Source organism: Microcaecilia unicolor, chromosome 1 (assembly GCF_901765095.1).
Source record: "Microcaecilia unicolor chromosome 1, aMicUni1.1, whole genome shotgun sequence".
NCBI lineage: Eukaryota > Metazoa > Chordata > Amphibia > Gymnophiona > Siphonopidae > Microcaecilia > Microcaecilia unicolor.
The window spans coordinates 534,688,778-534,715,212 of record NC_044031.1 but is presented as its reverse complement, the minus strand read 5'-3'; the positions used below and the strand labels follow the sequence as shown (position 1 = coordinate 534,715,212).

General features: G+C 42.8%; 1 protein-coding gene across 1 annotated transcript in view; it reads left to right on the top strand.

The window, feature by feature from the left end:
* NBN (nibrin) overlaps window positions 1-13,165 on the top strand; it is a 136,527-nt gene extending 123,362 nt beyond the window's left edge. The window contains 4 exon segments of the mRNA XM_030216354.1: window positions 298-459; window positions 12,035-12,098; window positions 12,101-12,144; window positions 13,112-13,165. Of these exon segments, the coding sequence (XP_030072214.1) occupies window positions 298-459; window positions 12,035-12,098; window positions 12,101-12,144; window positions 13,112-13,165 (324 nt within the window).
* Window positions 13,166-26,435: the final 13,270 nt, after the last annotated feature.

Sequence of the window (26,435 nt, the reverse complement as noted above, 5' to 3'; positions counted from 1 at the left end):
AAAGTGGCAATGTACATTTCTCACAGATCTGTCCTTGAAGTCTGTTCCAAGAGTGGATCTTGAATGAAATGTTCCAAACTGTTTACTGGCAGTTTAGATACTGTAGATAATAATTTAATTATGGTTGGTTTAATTTTAATGGTCCTTCTTTCTTGTTTTGTAGTTATATAAGTGTTTCACTGCCTCAGTATACTGGAGGCTGAATTCTTACTGTCTCCAGCAAATGATTTGGCTGTGTTTAACTGCTTCTTTAAAACACAAACCAAAGTTGCTTGTTCTATATCCTTTCTTTTAAAGAGCTCTGAAAAACTTCAAGAAGATTCAGGTACTCTTCCCAGCAGACTTTTGGTGACTGAGTTTAGGACGCTGGTTGTAAGCCGTCCCACACAAAATAGTCAGTCAGCCATAAGAACTGAATATCAGCATGTCAAAAACGTTAAGAAATTTAAAAAGGTAAGTGTGTAATGTGTGTAAGAACTATAATAGTTTCAAATCTTTTTGTTTCAGATCATAATAATCTTTACTCTTTAAGGTCAAGCAGGATACAGTATTCTCATTGATGGGTGATGTCACCGATGGAGGTTGGTGTGGGAAACATTCCTCTTTCTAGAAGCGTTTGTAAGGGGCTCCAGCCATTGGTACATGGGACCAACTCAGTGTTCAGTTTTCCATTGAGCAGTGAGGATGTATGTAGTCTGTAGTCCCACACAGCTTGCTTCTCTTGATCCTTCTCATCACGGTGTTTTGTGCTCTTATTTCCGTGTGTAATAAGAGTGTATTCATATTGTAGGCCTTGAAGTGGTAAGTCCCATCCCTCCATCAAAGAACCCACAACTGTGTTATGTGTTTACTCAGGTTCCATTTGTCTAATAGTTCATTTTGTTCAAAGATCATAAACCATTTAGTGTGACATATTTGCAATAATAGGGAAAACCAGGAGTAAGACAAAAAAACTTTTTCACATCACTGTATGCGGGATGGACCTTCAGGACCTTTGAGAAGCAGAGGGGACTGAATGGTTGCAGTCTTTTTCTGATTACTGTGGTTTTATACTACTACTAGTAAAACAGGCCCGTTTCTGACACAAATGAAACAGGCGCTAGCAAGGTTTTCCTCGGAATGTGTATGTTTGAGAGAGTATGTGTGTGAGTGACTGTGTGAGAGAGAGTGAATGTGCGAGTGTGTGTGTGTGTGTGACAGAGAGAGATTGAGACTGGGTGCAAGTGTCTCTGTGAGAGAGAGAGTGTGTGTGTGAGAGTGTGTGCCAAGGGCTCCCGCCCCTTCCTCCCAGTTCCAATGTCACCCCTTCCTCCGTGTTCCAGGGTCGTCGTCACCCCCCTCCCTCCCTCTGAGTTCCAGGGTCGTCCCCCCGCTTTTTTTTTTTGTTTCCTAGTTTTTGTACAGGTGGTGCATTCCCTCCCTCCTCTCCTCTCATCCCCTCCCCCGAGTTTCAAACCCCTCTCCACCGAGTTCGACACCCCCCCCCCCCCCTCTTGAGTTCCGGCCCCCCCTCTCCCTCCCCCCCCCCCGAGTTCCAGACCCCACCTCTCTCCGATTTACAGACCCCCCTCCGAGTTCCTGACCCCTGGACCCCCCTGCCGCGAACTTCTCGAGCCCCCCTTCCCACCGCCGTCGCGTACCTGTGCTGGTGGGGGACCCCAACCCCCACCAGCCGAAGTCCTCTTCTCAGCCGCACGGCGTGGACGAATCATCTGATCAAGTTTTAATCTGTGTGCGTGCATCTGACGTCCTGCAAAATATTTTCTCGTGAGTATTTATCCATCTATTTTTTAGGGCATTACTACTACTACTATTTAGCATTTCTATAGCGCTACAAGGCGTACGCAGCACTGCACAAACATAGAAGAAAGACAGTCCCTGCTCAAAGAACTTACAATCTAACAGACAAAAAAAAAAAATAATCAAATCAATTAATGTGAACGGGAAGGAAGGTAGGTGGAGGCGAGTGGTTACGAGTCAAAAGCAATGTTAAAGAGGTGGGCTTTCAGTCTAGATTTAAAGGTGGCCAAGGATGGGGCAAGACGTAGGGGCTCAGGAAGTTTATTCCAGGCATAGGGTGCAGCGAGACAGAAGGTGCGAAGTCTGGAGTTGGCAGTAGTGGAGAAGGGAACAGATAAGAAGGATTTATCCATGGAGCGGAGTGCACGGGAAGGGGTGTAGGGAAGGACGAGTGTGGAGAGATACTGGGGAGCAGCAGAGTGAGTACATTTATAGGTTAGTAGAAGAAGTTTGAACAGGATGCGAAAACAGATAGGGAGCCAGTGAAGGGTCTTGAGGAGAGGGGTAGTATGAGTAAAGTGACCCTGGCGGAAGACGAGACGGGCAGCAGAGTTTTGAACCGACTGGAGAGGGGAGAGGTGACTTAGTGGGAGGCCAGCAAGAAGCAGATTGCAGTAGTCTAAATGAGAGGTGACAAGGGTGTGGATGAGGGTTTTGGTAGAGTGCTCGGAAAGAAAGGGGCGGATTTTACGGATGTTGTAAAGAAAGAAACGACAGGTCTTGGCAATCTGCTGGATACGAGCAGAGAAGAGTCAAAGATGACCCCAAGGTTTCGAGCTGAGTTGACAGGGAGAATGAGAGAGCCATCAACAGAAATAGAAAACGGGGGGAGCGGGGAGGTGGGTTTGGGGGGGAAAATGAGAAGCTCGGTTTTGGTCATATTTAATTTCAGGTGGCGTTGAGACATCCAGACAGCAATGTCAGACAAGCACGCTGAAACTTTGGTTTGGATGCAAGGTGAGATATCAGGGGTAGAAAGGTAGATTTGGGAGTCATCAACATAGAGATGGTAGGAAAAGCCATGGGATGAGATTAATGAACCAAGGGAAGAAGTGTAGATAGAAAAGAGGAGGGGACCAAGAACAGAACCCTGAGGTACGCCGACAGGCAGAGGGATAGAAGTAGAAGAGGATCCACCAGAGTGAACACTAAAGGTACGGAGGGAGAGGTAGGAAGAGAACCAGGAAAGGACAGAGCCCTGGAATCCAAGTGAGGACAGGGTATCGAGAAGTATGCTGTGATCAACAGTGTCAAAAGCAGCGGAAAGATCAAGAAGAATGAGGATGGAATATTGACCTCTGGATTTAGCCAGTAATAGGTCATTGGAGACTTTAGTAAGCGCAGTTTCCGTTGAGTGGAGAGGGCAAAAACCAGATTGTAGTGGGTTAAGAATAGCATGTGAGGAGAGAAACTCAAGGCAGCGGCGGTGAACAGCACGCTCAAGTAATTTGGAGAGAAAAGGAAGGAGGGAGATGGGTCGGTAATTAGAGGGACAAGTAGGGTCGAGTGAAGGCTTCTTAAGGAGAGGTGTGACCACAGCATGTTTAAAGGCAGCAGGGACAGTCGCAGTGGAAAGTGAGAGGTTGAGAATGTGACAGATAAAAGGAATAAGAGCAGGAGAGATGGCATTAAGAAGGTGGGTGGGAATGGGATCAGAGGAACAGGTGGTACATTTTGAGGAAGAAAGGAGAAGTGTAGTTTCCTCAATAGTAACTTCAGGAAAGGAGGAAAGGGAATGAGGGGAAGGAGAGAGAGGGGAACGGACTAGTGGAGGGAGAGGTGGTGAGGTAGAGAAAGCAAGGTTTATCCTTTGAACCTTGTTGTGAAAGAATTCAGCAAGGGTCTGAGGAGATAATGAAGGGGGAGTTGGGGGAGGGGGCACCTTGAGAGAGTTCAATGTGGTGAAGAGAAGTCGAGGATTAGAGCCAAGAGAGTTGGTCAGTTGGATATAATAATTCTGTTTGGCACGTAAAAGAGCAGATTGGAAGGAGGTCAGCATGAACTTAAAGTGTAAGAAATCAGCAAGGGCCCGAGATTTCTGCCAGAGGCGTTCGGCGGAGCGGGTACAGGAACGTAGGTAGCGGATATTAGAAGTCAGCCAAGGTTGGGGTTTTGTACGCCTTACAGGGCGGGTCATCAAAGGTGCAAGAGTGCCTAAGGCAGAGGATAGAGTATTGTTGTAAGAAGAAACAGCCTCGTTGACAGATGTGGATGGTGCCACAGTAGCGAGGAGGTTTGAAACATGGGAGGATAGAGATGAAGGGTCAATATCGTGAAGATTCGTAGATAAATTAGATAAGATAGGACGGGACTGGGAGGGAGGAGATTTAAGTGTGAAAGTTATAAGATGGTGATCAGAGGAGGGAAGATCAGAGGCAAGGAAACTAGAGGGTGAACAGTTGGAGGAGAAGATGAGATCAAGACAGTGACCATTTTGATGAGTGGGGGAGGTGGAGCATAGTTGGAGATTAAAGGAGGACGTTTAAAGCGAGGTAACTTGGAAATATAAGAGTTGGAAGGATCATTAGCAGGAATATTAAAGTCACCAAGGATGAGAGAGGGGGAGGAAGGATCATGGAAGAAGGCAAGCCAGGCGTCAAAGTCACTGAGAAAGGATGAAAGGGACTTATCAGGGGGACAATAAATGACCGCTATTTGAAGAGGCAGAGGAGAGAAAAGGCGGATAGAGTGGACTTCAAAGGAGGAAAAACAGTGAGATTGAGGTGGAAGAAGGGGTTGAAATCTGGAGGAGGGAGAGAGAAGTAGTCCAACACCGCCCCCACGGCCAGCAGGGCGAGGAGTATGTGAAAATAGATAACCGCCATGGCACAGGGCTGCGCCATGGCACAGGCCTGGAGCAGAGTCATCAGGGCAGAGCCAGGTTTCTGTTATGGCGAGCAGATGGAGGTGACGCGAGATAAAGAGGTCCTGGATATAGGCGAGTTTGTTACAGATAGAGCGGGCATTCCATTGGGCGCAAGAGGAGGGGAGTAGAGAAATAGAGATGAGGTTAGAGAGGTCGCGGTGAGATCTGTAGAGTTGGGATAATAGTTGGTGAGGGGGGCCAGGATTGGGATTGATGTCACCGGCTGAGAGTAAGAGAAGGAGTAAAAGAGAGCGGAGGAGAGTAGGAGAGGTGTGGCCACGAAGGCGTCGAAGGCGAGAGGTATTTAGGTGGAATGGGGAAGGCAAAATGGACGGAAGAAAGAGGCGGAGATTAAAAGCCAAGAGGGAGGAAGAGGGTAGGAGAGAAGGTGAGGTGATGAAGTTGATGGATGGGCAGTGAGTTCCTGTAGCGGAGAGAGGTAGGGGGTGAGGGGAAAGATTAGGAAGGGGACAGGCTAGGAAGAGATGTGAATAGGGGCCATAAATGACTGAGGTACTTTAGCAACTGGGAAGAAGATTAGATGCAAAGAGAAAAATGGCGCGCGGCACCTAGAGCGGAGGCCCTGAGTGGATCGGAGTGGACCTGGGTGTCACCCTGGAGAAGGCTGTAAGGATATGCAGATGAGCTGCAAGTCCTCCACAGCACCTGAAAGGCAGCCAGTGGTAGAGCTGGGCACCTCTCAGCTGAGGAAAGGCTTAACAGGGGTTAGGCGAAGCCAGCATTCCTCCCCCTGAGGGTCGCCTGATCCTAGCCAAAAAGCACCTGGCATTATTGGCGATTGAGGGCTTAGCTCCCAATGAAGCATTTGGGAAACAAGCTTTCTGTCGAGCATACCCTCCAGATGATGCTACAGCCCAGATAGGTGTATCTATAACCTTTCATAAATCGTGGATAATAGAGTATAAGAATGTTAATAATAAGAGAAATCTCTATTACGTTTAGTTTGGAGGTTTTCGACTAATGAGGAACCTGTATCATAGTCTCGAATATTAAGTGTGTAATGAGATCTATGACAGTCTGTGATTCACAATATTTATACAGTGAATACAGAGTATCTGAAGTCTTTTCCTCCGGAGACACAACGCTCAGATAACTCTACCTTGCCATTTTCAGTATAGCAGTTCAACTCAGGGGCAAGAATCAGCAGATAGCTGAAAAATTAGGTCAAGGGCAATTTGAAGTTCAAGGTCATAAAAAACGTGTAACAAATTCATAGACAGATGATATTATAAGAAAACTGATAAATCTATCTCTACATTAAGACCTGCTGGAGAGACTTTGTTCAATTCGAAAATGGATCTTTGTTCTTGTTGTAAAAAAATCTTCTCTGTATTACTTCTCCGTCATGATGGTTTAATTAACTTAAAGACTAAAAACAGAGGTCAGAAAGTTGTGAGAATGGTCGATACAGTGTTGTACAAAGGGGGCTGTTACATTTTGTCTTCTGATGTTACTTCTGTGTTGGATCGTTCTTGTTTTGATTTTTCTGATGGTTTTTCCTACATAAATGAGTTCACAAGGGCAGAGGATAAGGTAATTAGAGGAATGTTCCATGCTGTTTATCCTAGAAATGGAACTTTTGAATTTAGCCATGAATGAGGTTTTAATATTATAACTTCTTCCTTATTTATGCTTGATATTTGGAATAGTGAGTTTCCATTTAAGTATATTTTACAGTTATCTGTCCCTGCAGTCACTAGATGTATCTACTTTTGTATTACAAGCACGCACTCTCTTTAAAACACATCCCTGAGTTTAATTGTTGCTGCTGTATTCATGCTTTCTGTATACAGCATTCTGGAAAAAAAATCAACAGAACCCTGATTTCTTGACCTCAGAAGTTAAGAATGATAAAGAGATTTTATAAACTTACTGGCATTAATCGATAATTGCAGAGATAACAAGTCTTACTCATTAGAAGTGTGTCACACTCATTTGAATGTTCTCACACTCTGTGAGTCCCTTCTTTTTACTCATTAGACCCTCAGCGCAGTGCACCAATCCACATCATTGTTTTCATGAGAGACAATCCTAAGTGAAGCCATGTGGCACACGCAGTAGAAAGAAGTACAAAACACGCTATTGCTTACTTTCTCACACTGCTCCATCCATCTTCCAGTACCTACAAGTATAAGTGCTCTGAAGTGAGTGGAGGATGATTTTCAGCATAAAGAATGATTTTATTTATTTATTGACATTTATTAACTGCCTATAAGAAAAGATTCACCCAAGACAGGGTACAGCTGGTACAGTGTTAACATAAAACTTACAGTTCTGTTAACAGCATCACAATAATAAAGTGACCAAATTCAAGCAGAAATACAATCAATGAGGTAAACTTGAAAATGGCAATTGAAACCTAGTAACAGGATCAACTTGATACAGTATCAGAAATATATACATTTAGTAGCACTGTAGATACACTGCTTCATTACTGGATAAATTCCTTTAAAAAGTCTTATTGCCTTCGTACTGTTCTTTCAAGGGCACCAAAGAACGTTCATGTATACTATAATTTATTCTTCCAAAATTACTCAGGAACTTTCATGTATTACCATAATTTATTCTTCCTTAACATATATATGCACATGATATATATCTTATACCATGATCTGTTCATGTATGTTATGTTACATGTATGTTACCATGTATGTATGCAACTTAACACATTACCATTTGTAATTCTGTTACCCGGAAATTGGCAACCGCCATTACGGTAAATGTAAGCCACATTGAGCCTGCAAATTGTTGGGAAAATGTGGGATACAAATGCTACAAAACAAACAAAGATCATTCTGTTGCTTTTTTTTTTCATTTGCAAAACAATATACTTAAATAAAAACCATAACAATAGCCGTACTGGGTCAGACCAGTGGTCCATCTAGCCCAGTATCCTGCTTCCAGCAGTGGTCAATCCAGGTCACAATTACCTGACAGAAATCAATTAGTGCCTCCAATCCCAGGGCAAAATTTATACCCCAGATGCACTAGCTAAAAACAAATCTCATTCTTTGACCTTTAATTTCACTCTTTGATGTGGTGACCCTGGGCAAGTCACTTTAACCCTCTGTTGCCCCAGGTACAAAATTGGGGGCCCTTTTACCAAATTGCTGTAAAAGGTAGGCTCAGCACGCCCTTACCCAAGTCTTCCCCACGTTCTGGGGCCATTTTTAACACAGCAGTAAAATGACCAGAACTTCTGTTTTCTGTATTAATGGCCACGCCCTAATTTTCCCATTAGCGTGTGAGCCCCTACTGTCACCTATTTATAGGCGTTTAAGGGCTTATGCACTAATTGGTTAGCACCTGGTATATATCGGGTGCTAACCAATTAGTGCAGAATATGTTTACTGTCCCCCCACCCCCACCCCAAAGCACTAAAAAAGTTTTTTTTTTAGCTTGTGGGAAGCGTGCACAGAGTGAAAATTACCGTGAGGTTCCTGAGCACACCCCGTGGTAAGCAACTTTTTGCTGCAGTAGCATACACTAGTGCTTTCTGCAGCTTAGTAAAAGGGCCCCTTAGCTTGTGAGCCCACTAGGGACAGAGAAAGTAACATTCATGTAATATATTTAAATTTCTTTGGTTGTACCACAGAAAGGCAGTATACTCAAATGTATGTGGTAGGAGTAGCCTAATGGTTAGTGCAGGGCTTTGATCCTGGCAACCTGGATTTGATTCCCACTGCGGCTCATTGTGACCTTGGGCAAGTCACCTCAACTCTTCAATGCCCCAGGTACAAAAAACAGAGATTGTGAGCACTCTAGGGACAGAGAAAGTACCTGCATATGATGTGTACAGTCCTGCATATGTCTAGTAGCGCTGTATAAATGATTAATAGTAGTATGATCACCCTTTGGCATCTCTGTAATTGAGTAATAAATTTTAGTTAGTTTCTTGAATACGCAATGGGAAGCTATGAAATAGACTCACAAATATATGTTTCATCATAACTAACTATAACAATAGTTATATTGAAGATTGCCATAAGCAAGACGCTGTTTCTGCAGTAACTCAGCAGTTACCCATAATCAGTCTCTTGTTACAGAATTTTACGTTTCCTTTAAAATTCTATGAAACTAGGGTCTGCAGGTACTGAGTCCCACTACAAAGAAAATAAAAGGATCGGCTGCAAAGGTTAGGACACTAAATCAGGCATGGACTTTATTCAAAAATACCATCCTGGAAGCCAGTCCAGATGCATTCTACGTATTTGCCAAGGTGGAAAGAAGAGAAAACGTTCAGCCAGCATGTTTAACAAGGTGAAGTAAAACAGGCCATTACAGCCAAAGATTGTCCTTCAAAGAATGGAAAAAGGACTCAAATGAAGAAAATAAGAAGGCAACATAACCACTGGCAAGTCAGATGCAAAGCATTAATAAGAAGGCTAAAAGAAAAATATGAAAAGAAACTTGCTGCAGAGTCTAAAACTCACAGTAACAGCTTTTTCAGGTAAATCAGAAGCAGAAAAGCATGTGAGGGAATCTGTGGGACCCTTAGATCACAAGGAGCAAAGGGGCACTCAGGGAGGACAAGGCCATAGCAGAGAACCTGCAATGAATTTTTTTCTTTCTGTCTTTACAGAAGAAGATGTAAGAGATCTGCCTGTACCAGAAATAGTTTTCAAGGGTGATGATGTGGAGGAACTGAAAGAAATCTCAGGGATCCTGAAAGATGTACTGAGCCAAATTGACAAATTAAAGAGTAGTAAATCACCTGGACCAGATGGCATACATCCGTGGGTACTCAAAGAACTCAAGCATGAAATTGCTTATCTGCTGTTAGTAATATGTAACCTGTCATTAAAATCATCCGTAATACCTGAAGATTGGAGGGTGGCCAATGTGACACTGAATTTTAAAAATGGTTCCAGGGGTGATCCGTGAAATTATAGACTGGTAAGCCTGACCTCAGTGCTAGGCAAAATAGTGGAAACTATTATACAGGTTAAAATTAGAACAAATAGAAAAACATGGTTTAATTGGACAGAGTCAGCATGGGTTCAGCCGAGGGAAGTCTTGTCTCACCAGTTTGCTTCATTTCTTTGAAGGTGTGAATAAACATGTGGATAAAGGTGAACCGGTTGATGTAGTGTATCTAGATTTTCAGAAAGCTTTTGCTATAGTTCCTCATGATAGACTCCTGAGAAAATTAGAGAGTCATGGGATAGGAGGCAAGGTTCAGGTGTGGATTAGGAATTGATTATTGGACAGAAACAGAGGATAGGGTTAAATGGTCATTTTTCTCAGTGGAGGAGGCATGAACAGTGGAGTGCCGCAGGGATCTGTAGTAGGACCGGTACTGTTTAACATATTTGTAAATGATATGGAAATCGGAACGATGAGTGGAGTGATCAACTAGTCAAGGTTGTTAAAGCACGTGCAGACTGAAATATTGCAGGGAGACCTTAGGAAATTGGAAGACTGGGAATCCAAATGGCAGATGAAATTTTAATGTGGCCAAATGCAAGGTGATGCACATTGGAAAGAATAATCCGAATCATAGTTACCTGATGCTAGGGTCCACCTTGGGGGTCAGCACTCAAGAAAAAGATCTGGGTGTCATTGTAGATAGTACACTGAAATCTTCTGCTGAGTGTGCGGCGGCGGCCATAAAAGCAAACAGGATGCTAGGAATTATTAGGAAAGGGATGGTGAATAAAACAGAAAATACTATAATGCCTTTGTATTGCTTCATGGTGCGTCCGCACCTTGAGTATTGCATTCTGTTTTGGTCGTCGTATCTCAAAAAATATATAAAGGAATTAGAAAAGGTTCAAAGAAAAGTGACCAAAATGATAATGTGGATGGAACTCCTCTCGTTGAGGAAAGGCAAAAGAGGTTAGGACGCTTCAGCTTGGACAAGAGACGGATGAGGGAGATAAGATTGAGTTCTACAAAATCCTGATTGGTGTAGAATGAGTAGAAGTAAATTGATTTTTTACTCATTCCAGAAGTACAAAACTAGGGGACATTCGAGGAAGTTACATGGAAATACTTTTGAAACAAATAGAGGAATATTTTCACTCAACGAATAGTTAAGCTCTGAAACTCTTTGTTGGAGGATTTGGTAACTGCGGTTAGTGTATCTGGGTTTAAAATAGGTTTGGACACGCTCTGGAGGAAAGTCCACAGTCTTCTATTGAGACAGACATGGAAGCAAATGCTTGCCTTGGGATTTGTAGTATGGAGTGTTGCCACGATTGGGTTTCTGCCAGGTACTCTGCTCTTTTCCTTATAGTACTGACAGTAGGCCACAGTTCTGCTTATCTTCCTCAGATGCTGCTGCCTCTCTTTTTGCTGCTTTGTGCTGGTGCTAGTAACTGCTGCTGGCAGCAACTGTCTGGCTTCAAAACAACTGAGCCTTGTGCAGCAAGGTGGGGATGCCTACTGTGCTGTGCAGCAGGCAGAAGATGAAGTGGATTGGCTGAGGAGGGAGAAACCAGTGTCCTTACTTATAATCTGTTCAGTATTTATTAACTGAAAAAAGTTTAAATTTAATGACTAAATTTCTGCTGAGTTTCAGAAAAAGAGGCCAACTGATTTTCAGTTTGGCTTTCCGTGCCCAAAACCAACCCAGAATCTAGATTTGGTCATGCTTTAGGTTTGGCCAAAAACCTCCAGTGCATTTTTGTCTAAAACGGAAACTTCCCCCCCCCCCCCCCCCCAAATTACAAGCTCAACCACACTCTGCCTTCCCCCACCCCAACCACAAGCAATCCCTCCCACCATCCGTAAGCCCTCCCCGGGCCACTTTAGAAATCATGGTGGTCTAAAGGCCTCATTGGGTAGGAGTGATCGTCAACTACTCTTGCCCATGCTGGCTCTGCAAACAAAATGGCTGCTGCAGGAACTCATGACAGCCATTTTGAGATTGGAGCTGTCATGCGCAAGAGTGACTGGATATTACTCCTGCCCATGACATTTACAGTCTCAAATGACTGCCGTGGGAAGTTGCAGGGACCCATTTTGAGTGTGGAGCCAGCATGGGTAGGAGCGATTAGGGATTGCTGCTGCCCAGCAAGGTCACTAGACCACGAAGGCTTCTAAGGCAGGCTTGGGGAGGGTCTGTGGGTGGTGGTAGGATGGCTGTCTGCCGAGGAACTGGCGGTTTCAATTTTGACTGAAATAGAATTGCAAATTTCAGCTACAGATTTGGTTTTGGTCAAAACCCAAAACCCCGGTTTCCGGTATAGGTTGATAAATTGAGTTGCATAAGGTCACACAAAATCTGTTGTTCAATAGATGTCACATGTTTGTATGCTATCTGCACATAAGGTTTGTATGCTAATCTGCACATAAGGTTTTATTTTCACTTATAGATTGGATTTCTGGTTTCTTGACAGGTAGCTTTTCCCTGGAGCTGGAGGACTTCCACATATTATTGGTGGGTCAGATCTGATAGCTCATCACACTAAAAGAATTCAGAGTTAGAACAATGGTTGCGTCAGGAAATGGAGGTAAGTGAGAAGTAATCTTTTCTCTCTGATAGGAACTTTTAAACAAATGTCTATCTTGAAACTAGTTCCTTTGTTGACTATGTTGGAAGATTATGGTTGCCAGCTTAGAATTTGTAACTACTCTATTTTGCTGATGGTTTGATCCTCTATAGTATCTTGTCTGTCATAATCGCTTTTTCCAGGTGACAAGCAGCATGAATGACATCATTCAGTGGTAATGACATAGATATTACTATCTGAAAGCTCAAAAAAAAGCAAAGGTCTTTCCACTTAGGTTTCTGAGTTCCTATGTAGCAAATGCCATCATGCTTCCCATTCTGTTTTTGTCTGTGCTACACTCAGTCATGGGTCCTGCCCTCTCTGTTAGCTGCCTGCTCAAGTATTTTTCATGATCCTTGCACTCTTTTTCATTTTTTGCTCCTCTTTTATTCTCCTTGCCTCACCTTGAAAAAAAGGTTTGCTAGTTAGCACCTCTGCCCCCCGTACCCATGCAGGGCAGTACTTTGACATATATTTCTCACACAATTATTTAAATCTGCATTGTTTATATGTAAGTCTCTGCTGCTGTATTGGTGTTTTGGTCATTCTGTGAGTGTATACCTTTTTGGGCCACTTATAGTATACTTTGATTATCCTACCCAAAATTGTCTCTTGGAATTCTTAATTAAAGAAGAAAAGCAATTACATTTTGTTGGTGGTCTATGTATTTTTAGTGGGCATGTGCATGCCTAAACGGTACCTTTGAGCATTGTTTCACTCCTGTGGGTATACTTGTGCTTTTTAAGCGTGTGTGTACTCTAATCTGCAAAAATTACATACATCTATCTGTCAGAGAAAATGAGTTTTCCTGGAGACTGAGATAGAGTGGGAGAAAGGGTATATTCACATATATACTGTTTTCCCCCATGACAGGCCATTTCACTAGTTTTAAGTTTCTTTTTCTGAAAGTTAATTTTTATTTTGGCAGGAGCAAAGTCAGCGGGCAAGAGAAGAGTCACTCGCAGATGATCTCTTTAGGTAAGTTTTTTAATATTTTTTTTCTTTTGCCTGAAGTGCTTTTTCCAAGCAGTAGGGCAAAAGTATGGAGTATGACATTTAGCACATTTTCATTCTACTCAAATCAGATGCCAAATAAATAATTTTGGTGCTGGTTAGTTCATGGCCAGATTGAATGCATTTTAACATGAACCAAGCCATTAAACTTTGCTGCTTTAACAGTGGGGTTTTTTTTTTTTTTAATTCCTTAGTTTTCTCTTTCTGATTTCTTAAATCAGTACTATCTGAATCAATGAGCATAATGAGTTAATCATTCTTGTGACATTGTTTGAACATCAAACTATATAACCAAGACAATAAGACAATTAGAGGTATGTTATATTTTATGAATACACGTCTTAGCAGGATGGCAGAAATCTAGGCAACACCTCTGGAAGAATTAGTTGGTATCTGTTATCTGATTGTATCTAGAATGATGTGAGGGTTTTGTCAAATTTGTGAATTCATGTTTTTAATAGATAATGATGAGAAACCTGACTTTCATATAGCACCCTAAAGAGTGAATAACATTGCTCTGTAATTCACTATTGGAGAGCTTAGCTACCTCATATAACTGTAGTGCTCTCAACCTCGATTTGTAAGCATATAGGAATAGATAGTTGCTCTAGAATCCAGGAGGGTCAGTACTCAGCTGGTGGTGGTGATTCACATTTTGCTGACCGCCACCGGCATTATGCCCGGAAATTCAGTGCCAGGTCGTGTCTGGTTCTGGCATTGAGTTTCCAGAGCCACCACTATGGAATTGCAGTAGCCATGATGATTTAAAACTGCTGTTGCATATTAAAAATTGGCCTGCCTCAGACATAATTGAAGCTGGCCTGACTGGTTTAAGATGTACAAAGGTTTCTTTGAGAATAAGACTTGTGCAGCATAAATGCTATGTTGGAAATTGTGCCACATCTACACTGCATTGGAGAATGTATAAAAGATAATCACAGCAGCCTTACTCTTACCATAGCATAACAGAATCATGCAGTGACCTCTCATCAATTTATTTGAGACAAGGCCCAAGTCAGAACTGGGGTCAGACTTCATTAAAGATAGATTCCCAAGTGAATGCCTGTACTGAAAAAAGCTATGTAGCATAGCATGGAAATGATCAAGGAAGTTGCATAGACTTCAAAGCATGCATGTAGAAAACAGGAACAAGACTAGAGCAACAAAGTACCGTATTTTTCGGACTATAAGACGCACCGGACCATAAGACGCACCTAGTGTTTTAGAGGAGGGAAATAGGAAAAAAAGTTTCCTTTTTCCCAACTCTAAAACCTAGGTGCTCCAGTGCGTCTTGTCGAATCCCGCCCTCCCCCGGCCCTGTCACCACTTCTCCCTACTCACGCGATCTTCCCTGGTGGTCTAGTGAATCTCGCCGGAGACCGTCAGGCTGCCTACAGCGAGGATGGAGAGCAGCGCGCTGGGCAGGAAAGAGGAGGCTCTTTCCTGCCCCAACGTCACTAGACCACCAGGGAAGATCGCGTGAGTAGGGAGAAGTCTACCTTTCGGACTATAAGACGCACCCCCCGTTTTCCTCCCAAATTTGGGGGGGGGGGGGGAAGTGCGTCTTATAGTCCGAAAAATACGGTAGTTTACCTAGTACAGAACAGTGTATGTGTAGACCAGTCAAGATCGCACCCTCAGAGGTATCAAGTACATAGATGATTACTTAAGGCACACAATCCCAAATATCATGAAAAACAAGGATGAAATATTGGACTTACTACAGGACTATGTGACCATGACAAGCAACAGATTTCAGCACAAGGCACATACATTTCAAACTGATAATGGAGGCAGTTCACTGGGAAAGAAGTTGAAGACTTCTGAGATCTTATGGAATTGAGCATCATAAGACCATGTCACACATACCTGAGGAAAGAGTAGCTGAAAGGAAAAAACAAAACTAACTAAAATGAATAGATATATGTCCCCCATACCCCCCACCCCGATATTCAGCTACAGTAAACATACCAAAGGATGTAGAATCCTGAACTCATGCACAAAGTAACTATTACATAGAAACAAAGAAAAACAGAAAAATGACGGCACATAAAGACTATATGGCCTCCAGTCTGTCCATCTTTGCTACTATCCCATCCTCTCCCTTAGAGATCCTATGTACCTGTCCCAAGCTAGTTTGAATTCAGGTACAGTCTTCGTCTGCACAACTTCCACCAGAAGGCCTTTCCACAAATTCACCATCCTTTCCATGGAGAAGTATTTCCTTAGGTTACTCCTGAGTCTGTCCTCTTTCACCTTCGTGCTGTGCTCACTCATTCCAGCGCTTCCTTTCAGTTGAAAGCAATTTGCCTCTTTTGCATTCATGTCACAGAGGTATTTAAAAGTCTATATCGTATCTCCTGTTTTTCACCTTTCTTCCAAAGTATACATATTGAGATCTATAAGTCTGTCCCCATATGCTTTCAGTTTCTATGAGACTTGAAATTTAAAACTTCCCAAACTTCCTGCATTGCATTGTTCATGCTTACAAAGAGCCAAATTATGGTGCACAAGAGGGAGATGCATTGTTTCTGATGGGGCTTTGCAGAGGAAAAACATTTGGGGGCATGAAATCCGAGATGCCATGGTGCCCTGGCATCTAGAATTTGTTGTTGAGCCCTGGTTAGGGTTATTATCCTGCTGACAGGTAAATCTTCAGTCCCCAGTCTGTGGCAGATTGAAAAATGTTTACCTCCAGGATATGCACTATCCATTTTCCTGCAGTCTTCAAAAGCCTCCCTTTCTCTGCTGCTTCTACCACCACCATATTTTACTGTAGAAAGGTGTTAGCAACGTGATGTGCTATGTTTCATATCAGAAGTATCCTTTAATATTAAGACTAAATAGTTCCACTTTTCTCCCACATGGATGTAGGATCCCCTAGTTGTATCTTTGCAAATGCTATGCAGTTTTTCTTCAACAGTGGCTTACTTTTTGCCAGTCTATCATGTAAGCCATGTTTGCAGAGTCATCTTAAAATTGTTGAATACTCAACATTTTCCCCATCTCATTCAGAGAGTTCTGTAGTTCTTTTAAAGTAATCAGACCTCACAGTGATCATTCTCAATAGATCCTTGACCCATAGCTACTGCTTGATCGAGGCAGTGTCTTGATGGTGACAAACTGTTTTTACTTTACAGTGATATACTTGACAGTATCCCAAGAGATATTTAAGCACATACACATTTCCATATAGCCTTTCCCCATTTTGTAATTTGGAGTAACTTTATCATGAAGTTCTTTTGGCAGATTCAAATTCACTTCATGCAACAGAAACCGCTTTAATCATTATTCAGGAGTTTTTAAATCGACTCATCTATTGTAATCAAGCATAGGTGCTATTCTATATTATTATAGTCCTTATTTTGCCCAGTGTTTGAACCAGAGCTCATTTGGGTTTGCTCTGATAGACATTAGATGGCAGTATTGTAACATACGATAAGGAGATGTAAACCTTCATCTCTTTTTACAAGAACTTGTATTCTTCAGAAACACTTCTTTATCGGGGTGTAGTTAATGACTTTTTTGAGCGAAGTGTTCTTGGAAATTCTGGATCCAGATAATGATATAGCTCTGAATGGAAAAAGAACTAGTCAAACGGTAGAGAGAGAGAGCAATAAAATCTTTAAATTTATGGAAGAGCTATGGACATGGATTTATTCAGGCTTTCTAATGGTCTTGCTCTCATATTCTGTTTCCAGAGTTGGTTATTATATTCAGAGCCATATTACTAAGGGACCAATTATCATCACAATAATTCCTAAGGCAGGAAAGGATTCAGAGTCTGTCTTGTTAGCCTCTTTCCTTATTAATTAATAAGAACAATTTAATCAAGCTTTTGGCTAATAAACCTAATAACTAATTACAAAATCAGACAGGGTTTGATAGGAGCTTGCATGTGTCAGACAGTTTGAGTATTCCATATAATGAACCAATGGACATGCTCTTCCTTGCATTGGATGCTGAACTTTTCAGCTGAATGAAATGGAATTATTTATTCTTGGTAGTGGAAAAGCTGGGCTGTAGTGACAAGTTCCTAAAATGGATAAGAAATATTTACAGCAAGCCAATGACACGTCAGGAGTAAATGGGAAGATCTCAAAACTATTCCCTCTAGACTAGTTAGCTGTTCACAGTAGCCCTTGGACTTTTAGCTGCCAAGAAAAGAAGCTTGTCAAATACAAAAGGTATTGTTTATAAAGATATGAAGGGCCATTTTACATAGAATGTGGACATCTGGATTCAGACATCCAGGTCGGGACTTGCTTAATTCAGGTAGTATTTTACAAAAAGCTCTGCTGAACATGGAACCTTTTGCAAACATCATATAAGAAGTGCAAGAGTGCATGTGCATTTGCCTACACATATCGTGGGAACAGCTGTTTACAAATTTGCAAGTGCACAGAGTGGCATCAACATAGCATTTTCTACATGTAAGTGCCAGTACTTACATATGGAAGCCCAATTATTCAACTTCATGTAACAGCTGACACTTCTATCTTACAAACCTATTCATCTAAATGCCACAAATTTGTGATCACTTCCCACTGATATCAGTTTACATGCTAACTATTTTCTTTTTGTAAGAAAATTAAGACATTTGTTTTCTTAATTTTGTTTCACTATGGTACCCTATACTTGATTTTATGTATTTTTGTATGATGTATTGCTTATCTAGCTATTTTTACTTGATGATGTAAACCTCACCAGATCCGTTTGTGGAGGGTGGTAGTATATAAGTATGTGTTAACATTGATAGTGTTTTATTTATTTATTGAGACAGAAATAAGCAACCAAGGGATTAAGGAGAATTACTACCTTAATCTCTCTTGTAAAGCCCTGGGAAAAATGAGCTCATTTTGAAAATCTGTTCATGCTTCTGTGATTTTGCAAAACCCAATGGGAGAAATTTCGTTAGCATAAGTGTGTATTTGTATATAGATGGGGAGAACACTTGAAGATGTTTGGCTTGCCCAGGCCACACTGTGTTGAAATCTCTTCATCCCAGTGATCTCCATATTAGAGAATGACACGGGAGCGGGTAATCGCGGTAAAACCGCAGTAATCCGCAGTAAAACCGCAGGAATGGGGAAATTTTTCAAAGTTTTACTGCACCCATGGTACAACACACGCCTACTCATGAGCGTAGTTTGGGGGGGCAAGGGGGCATTGCCCCCCCCCCAAACACAGGGCTGGTGCAACGCTGCAGGCAGCTCTTCCCGCCCTCAGCTCCCAGACAGACTTCCTCTTTGTTCCTTCCTGCCCCCCCTCGCGCACGTTTAAACCTTTATTTTCCTTGCAGCGACGGCAGTGAAGCACACAACACAGTGGACTCGCCTCCAGCCTTTCCCTTCCCTCACTCAGTGTCCCGCCTTCTTGCGATGATGTATTTCCTGTTTCCGCGAGGGTGGGACTGTGTTGTGTGCTTCACTGCCGTCGCTGTAAGGAAGACAAAAGGTTTAAACGCTGCGCGGGGGGGGGGGGCAGGACGGAACGGAGAGGAAGGCTGTCGGGGAGCTGAGGGGGGCAGGGAGACTTGCTGGACATGGAGGGGAGGCCGGGGGAGAGAAGAGAGCGCTGGACGTGGAGAGGAGGGTCTGACAGAGGGCAGGGAGAGGAGAATTGCTGGCCATGGATAGATGAATGGAGGGGGTAGGAGAGAGAGCAAATTTGCTGTATATGATGGATGGAGGAGAGGGCAGGGGAGAATGGAGAGTTGCTGGACATGGGGGAGGGAGGGGGGGGGGGGAGGGGAGAGAGGCTGGACATGGATGGATGGAGGGGGCAGGGGAGAGAGGAAAATTGCTGGATATGGATGGATGGAGGAGAGGGCAGGGGAGGAATGGAGAGTTCCTTGGACATGGATGGATGGAGGGGGGAAGGGAAGTCAGGAAGGAGATGCACATGGATGGAGGGAAGAGAGGAGAAATGCTGGACATGGATGGAGGTGGAGGGCAGGGAAGAGAGAAAATGTTGGACAAGGATGGAGGGAAGGAAAGCAACACCAGACATTGTGGAGGGGGAGAGGGAGGGAAAGTGACACCGGACCTTGGAGGGAAGGAAGAAGGGAGAGAGGGAGGGAGAGTGACACGACCTTGCAAGGGGGAAGAGGAAGGAAGGGCATGGGGTATAGGGCCTTGGAAGCAAGGGAATGAAAGAGAGAAACAGATGGAGCTGGGGACTGAATGAAAGAGAGAAACGGATGGAGCTGGGGACTGATAGGGTGATGAGATCCAGTGGAGGGTAGATGAGGGCTAATAGGTTGGGAATGAGGGCTAAGGAAGTGGGTGAAAAAAGATAGGGGTTTAGGAGACTGGATATTAAGTGAGAGACAGAGGGAGCAATGGTAAAAGCTAATAGGTAGATGAGAAGTGAAACGGAGACTAAGGTGAGAGAAAGGGGGATAAACCAAATAAGGGGGGGAGGGGACATGAAATTAAAGGTCACTGCCAGACAGATGTAGAGAAGGAAAGGACAAAGCCAAGAGGAGATGAGAAGAAATGGAAACGCCAACGTGGAAAAGAATTTAGAGAAGACAGACACGTGGAAAGTGGAAAGAGACTGGGACCAGCCCAATTAGAAAAATAAAGTAAAGTAGAAAAGACATTTTTTATTTAATACCTTTTTAAGGACTGAGATGTGCCTGCTTTATGAACTATACATCTTTTCTAGTTTGTAGTTTGCAGAGTGCAGAAGAAATACATTTCTGTTTCTCTTTTACCAGTGTTTACCTGGCTTTCTTGAGGGAGATCTCTATTTCAGTTTTTCTGTGGTTCCCTGTCTTGTATAGTAAGAAAAGAATTAAATGTGCTTGGAGTTGTAGAATGATTAGAAAAATTAGTGCTCATTATTGCTTGTTATGTGTCCATCACTGTTTCATTATTGCTTGCCAGACCAGTCCAGTATTATTACATTTTAAGGGCATTTGTGTTAATTCGTGTATGCAGTCCTTACATGCACATGATTTTGCTTTTTAAACCCAAAGGTAAATCTTAAGTGTGGTTAAACAGCGAGGCTTCTGTGGATAGGGATAGAGTTCGCGGGGACGGCAACAAACTTTGTCCCCACGTCATTCTCTACTCCATATGTAGAATTGCTGATTTCTGCTATTTACATGTGAAGATACTTTTAAAATAGAGGCCATAGTGTATAAAATTGCTCTGCCCAAACCCAATGTTTAAACACCACAGTCTGCATTGGATTTAAACGCAGACCATGGCATTTAAATCTCTACCCAAATATCCCAGTGCTGAATATCCAGAGTGTAGACACTGCTGGAAGTTATTTGGGTGCTGCCAGTATTCAACACCAGTCCCAAATAAACTGTCCAGGTAAGCTAGGACAGTTTGAATATTGGCAATACCCAGAAACTTCGGCTGCACCCCTAGACTGCCCTAGAACCACCTGGTTAGTGCTAGATCAGAAAAGATTATAGAAACATTCATCTTGATAATGCCACCTGAATCCAGGTATGGCTCCAGTGAGCGGCACTTATTCAAGTAGTAGCTGCTCTCTTACCAGATCAATGCTACTGAATATCGGGCCAATCATCATCTGTGTTAGATCTTTCTGTATTTTATTCATCTTGTACCCTCCATTCTGTGGTGATCTGTAGCAATCCAGCTTGTTCTGTTTTCTAATCTACATGTTCCTTTAGAATGTGGGTGCATTGGTGTTCTAAGATGTGATGCATATTTGCAGTGCAATATTTGGTTTTAATAACAGACACTCAATATTTCATTTTAGAAATCAGGATTGCAGTAAAAGAGCTGCATATAAAAAAATTATCCATAGACAAGGATGAACATCTGTATAGAGTGCATACCAAATTTCAGTGATACTCTGCCCTTAGGACAATAAACTATGAATAATATGTAACCTTATATTTACTGGTACTCAGGTCAGCATTGAGCCTACAAAGAGGTGGGAAAATGTGGGATACAAATGCAATAAATAAGCATATCTGAAAAAATATCAGTAAGCTGAAAAATATATATTGTAATAACTGGGCCCCGTAATATGTATGCATGAATGTATGTACTTGCAATGAGCAGTAATGTAAAATGCACTGAGTTGAAATGGAATGTGCAAAGGGATGCTACTTTCACCCCTGAAGTACAATGATGAGACCTTAAATGTTGGAAGAAACACAGAGCTTGGACTTAGCTGTAATTCATGGACTTCTTTATAATGCAGATAAATAAGTATTTTAATATGGTGATGGATGTCGACTGACAACTCAGTAATTTGTATAAGAGACAAGCACAAACATCTTTTCCTCTGGATGTATGTGAAGGCTTATTTGGAGTCCCAAGGACTTCTCCTGAGTAACGTTTTGCACTCCATTCCATAGGTTTCTTATCCTCTGTACATAGTATGCAGCAAACAGTGCTTAGGTCATAGATCACAGCAGCCAAATAACAGGTTTCATCAACAAGGGTTCCAGAGAAATAAGATGCTGTAAATCCAGTGATTTACAGTTAGTCTTATTCCAAGTCATCTGTTATTTCCCTCAGCTCCAATTAGCTGTAGGTTCCCTGTAGGGAGGAGCAGGCCTAATAGGGCAGGGTCACAGGCAACATTTCTATTCTCCTTTCCTCGATATCTCTTAACTGTACACCACATCTAAGCAGATTTTGAATTCTGTCTTCTCTCCATATTCTGATTGGTCATATTCTGTGGGTGTGCTATTTGGCTCTTAGAGTCATATGTCAGGGGTATATAGTCAATGCTATAAGAAAATGACAGGATAAGGCAGCCAGATGGAGAAGGGCTTCAGTTGTTCAGAAGCTATACTTCACTTCAAAGGAGAGGACAGGAACTCCACAAACTGAATGATAAACACAGTAGGGATGACCAAAAGCGAGGAGGAGAGATCTGGGCCTTAAGAATGTTATTTATTGTAGATTGAAGCAGACACTTTCAAAAGGTCAAATTAAATTGGCCTTGATACAAGCCATATTTTGGCATTACTGCTTGCATCAGGAGTCCATCAATACTGAAATGAAAATTGTAATTAAAACAACAATATTTATAGATGTAAACAAACAAAAATTGTATAAAAAAATTATATATATATATATATATATATGTGTGTGTGTGTGGATTAGAAATTCATATAGCAATAGTAAAGTGACATGTTGAAATTAAAAAAAAAATCATAACTGCCATACTGTACAAGTGCATTCACACAAAAACTGAAACGTGTAGGGTCTGAAAATATAATAGGTTAAATTAAAGACATTAAAACATTTATGTTGGAAAAATATACTAGAAAATATTAAAAACATACATAATATAAATCAATATAAAACACAACTAAAACAAATATAACATCATTGTGGAACCAATTCTATTCCAAAATTGTTTTGACAAAGGGGCCCTTTTAATAAGGTTTGCTAAATAAGACGCCCATTATATTCCTGTGGGCGTCTTATCATTTAGTGTGGGCTGAATCTGTTAATGCACCTTAGAAAAAGGACCCCCAAAGGCATACGTGAGGTAAGACAATATCAAGTAATGGCTGTAAAACTCCACATACAAACAGGCTACAGAAACAAAAGAACGTGTTCTTATACATTGTATTCTCCAAGGACAAGCAATCCATATCCTCAAATGTTGCTGACATCATCCACATCACCTCATGCGGAGCATAAAACTAATATTGCTTTGAGCACGCACAGCGTCCCCACCATACATGTGTGAGTGCCTTCCTGTCTGCTACAAGATCGCGGGACAATCGGTTTCTTCTCATCTGTTGTGAGGCGAGGAAATGCTTTCCATGGCTCCTCACACTGTCTGGTGCATGAGTCTTTTTCAGAGTAAATAAGTGCCTTCCTTTAGGAGATTTTTCTCCATTTTTTTTTCTTTGGTTTTTGTCCCTTATTGGTTTAGGTAGTGTTTTTCCCCACTTTTAAGTTTCCTTATTTCTTTGCACTCTTTTGGCCCTCTTATGCCTGAGCTCCAGTTGGGACTCATTTCTCTAATTTTTTCAAATGCTTTACCCCTTTTTTGTGGCACCATCAAGTCATTTGATTTGGCAATGGCTGTTTTCCCTTCAATGTCATCGATGGTTCCCAGTAGCTTTAAGTGCTGTACCCGGTGCAATAGGATCATCTCTGGCAAAGACATACATACCATCAGGGCCGGTCTTAAGGCGAGGCGGCCGCATAGGGCCTCGTGCTCAGGGGGGCCCCACGCGCCGCGCCTGAGGTCGCCCCCCCCCCCCCGACTGCCGGAGCTCCAGTCCTCTCTCCGAACGGCGCGTGACGGCAGCGTGGTGGGGGCGGTCCGCCCCGGATGTCAGCGGGTGGGGGGTACCCCGCTCCCGCTGCTCCCACCCTGTCCTGCCTTTAAAAAAACAATTTGGAAGCACCGGAGTGACAGGCAGCGCCTTGCGTCTGCCCTTCTACTAAAAATCTCTTCGATGTCGTTGGGCCTTCTCACATTGAGTCCCGCCCTTCTCTGAGGTAACTTCCAATTACCGCGAGGGCGGGCGGGACAATGTGAGAAGGCCCAACGACATCGAAGAGATTTTTAGTAGCAGGGCAGACGCGAGCTGCCTGTCACTCCGGCGCTTCCAAATTGTTTTTTTTTAAAGGCAGTGAGGGTGGTGGGCGGCAGGAGAACGGAGCTGGTAGGTGGGTCGGGGGGGGGGGGACTCAGGTGGGAGAAGGGGGTGTGGGGTGGGGGTTCTCAGGTGGGGGAAGGGTGGGGAGGGGCTTCTCAAATGGGAAGGAGACTGAGGTGGGGAGGGGGTTCACGGGTGGGAGAAGGGGTGGGGAGGGGTTCTTGGATGGTTGAAGGGGACGGGTGGGGAGGGGACTGGGGTTCTTGGATGGGAGAAGGGAACTGGCTCTGGGGTCTGAGAAGGGGCCATATGGGAAAATGGCGGCCATGCCTGGGGCTGGTGGGAAAATGGGTCAGGTGGGAGAATGGTTCTGGAAAGGGGGGCCCTAATACAAGGCATGTGGATGAAGGGGAGCTGAAAAGGAGGGTAGGTGGGATAAGGGGGCTAGTACTGGGACTGGAGGCTGAAAGGGGCAGGGGCTAAAACTGGGGGCTGAAAAGGGGACAGGGAGAAGTGGCTGGGGGGCTGAAGCTCGGGACTGGTGGGAGAAAAGGGCTGGGGCTGAAATGGGGCACTGGTGGGATAGTGGGGCTGGAACTGGGGGCTGAAAAAAGGGGCGGAGAGAGAGGCAGATCCTGGATGGGGGAGCGAGAGAGAGGGCAAACCCTGGATGGATGGGAGAGGGAGGGCAAATTGTGGATTGAAGGGGCAGAGAGGGCAGACAGTGGATGGAAGGGATAGAAAGGGCAGACAGTGAATGGAGAGAGAGGGCAGACAGGGGCAGATGGTGGATGGATCATGGAAGGGGCAGAGATAGAGGGCAGATGTGAATGGAAGGGGCAAGGAGAGAGGGCAGACATTGGATGGAGGGGACAGCAGAGAGGGCAGACACTGGATGGCAGAGAGAGAGACCGAAGACAGATGCTGGATGGAAGGAAGACAGTGAAAAGAAGATGAGGAAAGCAGAAACCAGAGACAACAAACTATAAATAAATATATATTTTTTTATTTTTTTGCTCTAGGATAAAGTAGTATTGTAGATGTGTTAATAAATGTTTATAATAGAACATGTAAACAAGGTAATCTTTTTATTGGACTAATTTTAATACATTTTGGCTAAGTTTGGGAGAACAAAACCCCCTTCCTCAGGTCAGGATAGGATACTGTAACAGTACTATACTATATTGAGCTGAGGAAGGATGTTTTGGCCTCTGAAAGCTAAATGTATTAGTCCAATAAAATGGTATTATTATATTTTCTATATTTGTTTTATTTCTATTTGTTAATTTGTAAAGTGGTGATTGGTATTTGTTAGTTTTTTCAAATTTACTTCTGCTGTCTTTATATTTTGCACAGTACTAGGGGACATTTTCGATTTCTGTGGTGTTGCATTGTTTGCAGAGTCTGGCATCTTGGGGGTTCAGTTTAATTTTTGTCTAAATAGAAAGTTTATGATTACTTATTCAATAGTGGATTAGGGTGTCTGTGTTTGTGAAAAAGACATGGCTTTCAGTTGGCATTGACTGTGCAGGATTGACGATCTATACTATTCTGTCTGGTTTCATTTTACAATAGGTAAATTGATGTTCTAGTGCTCACTGTAGAGTTTTAAGATGTTTTCCTTTTCTTTGTGTGATTCTTAGAAATGACTGCTTATGGTAGAATTGCTCTATAGGTCCTGAGTGTTTTGTATTCTCGGCATACCTATTACTGGATTTTGGAGGGGGGTGTTAAAAAATGACCAGCCCCTGGTGTCAACTACCCTAGGTACGCCACTTTTCCTCTGCCTGCCACCGCGGTCCACCCCACCTCTGACATAACTTCCTGTTTCCACTTGGGCGGACTGCAGCAGCAGAGGAAGAGTGCCTAGAAGACAGAATGAAGGCAGCATGTTTCTCAGTCGCTCCCGTTCCGGAAACCCTCTGCTTAGAAATCACAGCTCAGTTTGAAAACCCATATAAAAAGAACTGTTAAGTCAACCTTCTTTAAAATTTGATTGCTGTGATGACTGGAGTGGAACAGGTAGACGTGAATCGCTTGTTTACTCTTTCCAAAAATACTAGGACTAGGGGGCACAGAATGAAGCCTCAATGTAGTAAAAGTAAAACAAATCGGAGAAAATATTCCTTCGCTCAACGTGTAATTAAACTCTGGAATTCGTTGCCAGAGACTGTAGTAAAAGCAGTTAGCTTAACGGGGTTTTGTGAAGAAACAGTGTGTTTTAAGCCTATAAAATGTTTTAGATATTGTTCTATTTTAACTATGTCCTGAAGTGTATTTCTCATATTTAGCCAGCAGGTGGTGTTTCTTTGCTGTAAAGCTGTTATAGGGAACTGAATGTTCTTTTTTGTTAACACAAACAGGAAGCAAGCAGCAGTATACTTTCAAATCTTGTTGACTGGGCTCTGATTGGTCCAGAAGCTCATTTCCTTTAGAGTGTACTGATTTTGCCTTCAGTCTTGGCCTGGAAGAAGAGGGAGAGAGATCTCTTTAGTAAGGCTCTGTGAACAATTATATGTCTTGATCTTCCCAGGTACTGTTTAGACAGTATATAGATGTTTAGTTAGTGTTATAATTGATCCATATGTAAGTTACCTGTTATTGTTTGCCAATTGCACATTTTTGTCCACTGTTCCAAGTTCTGAGAATAAACACAATTGTTTGTTCT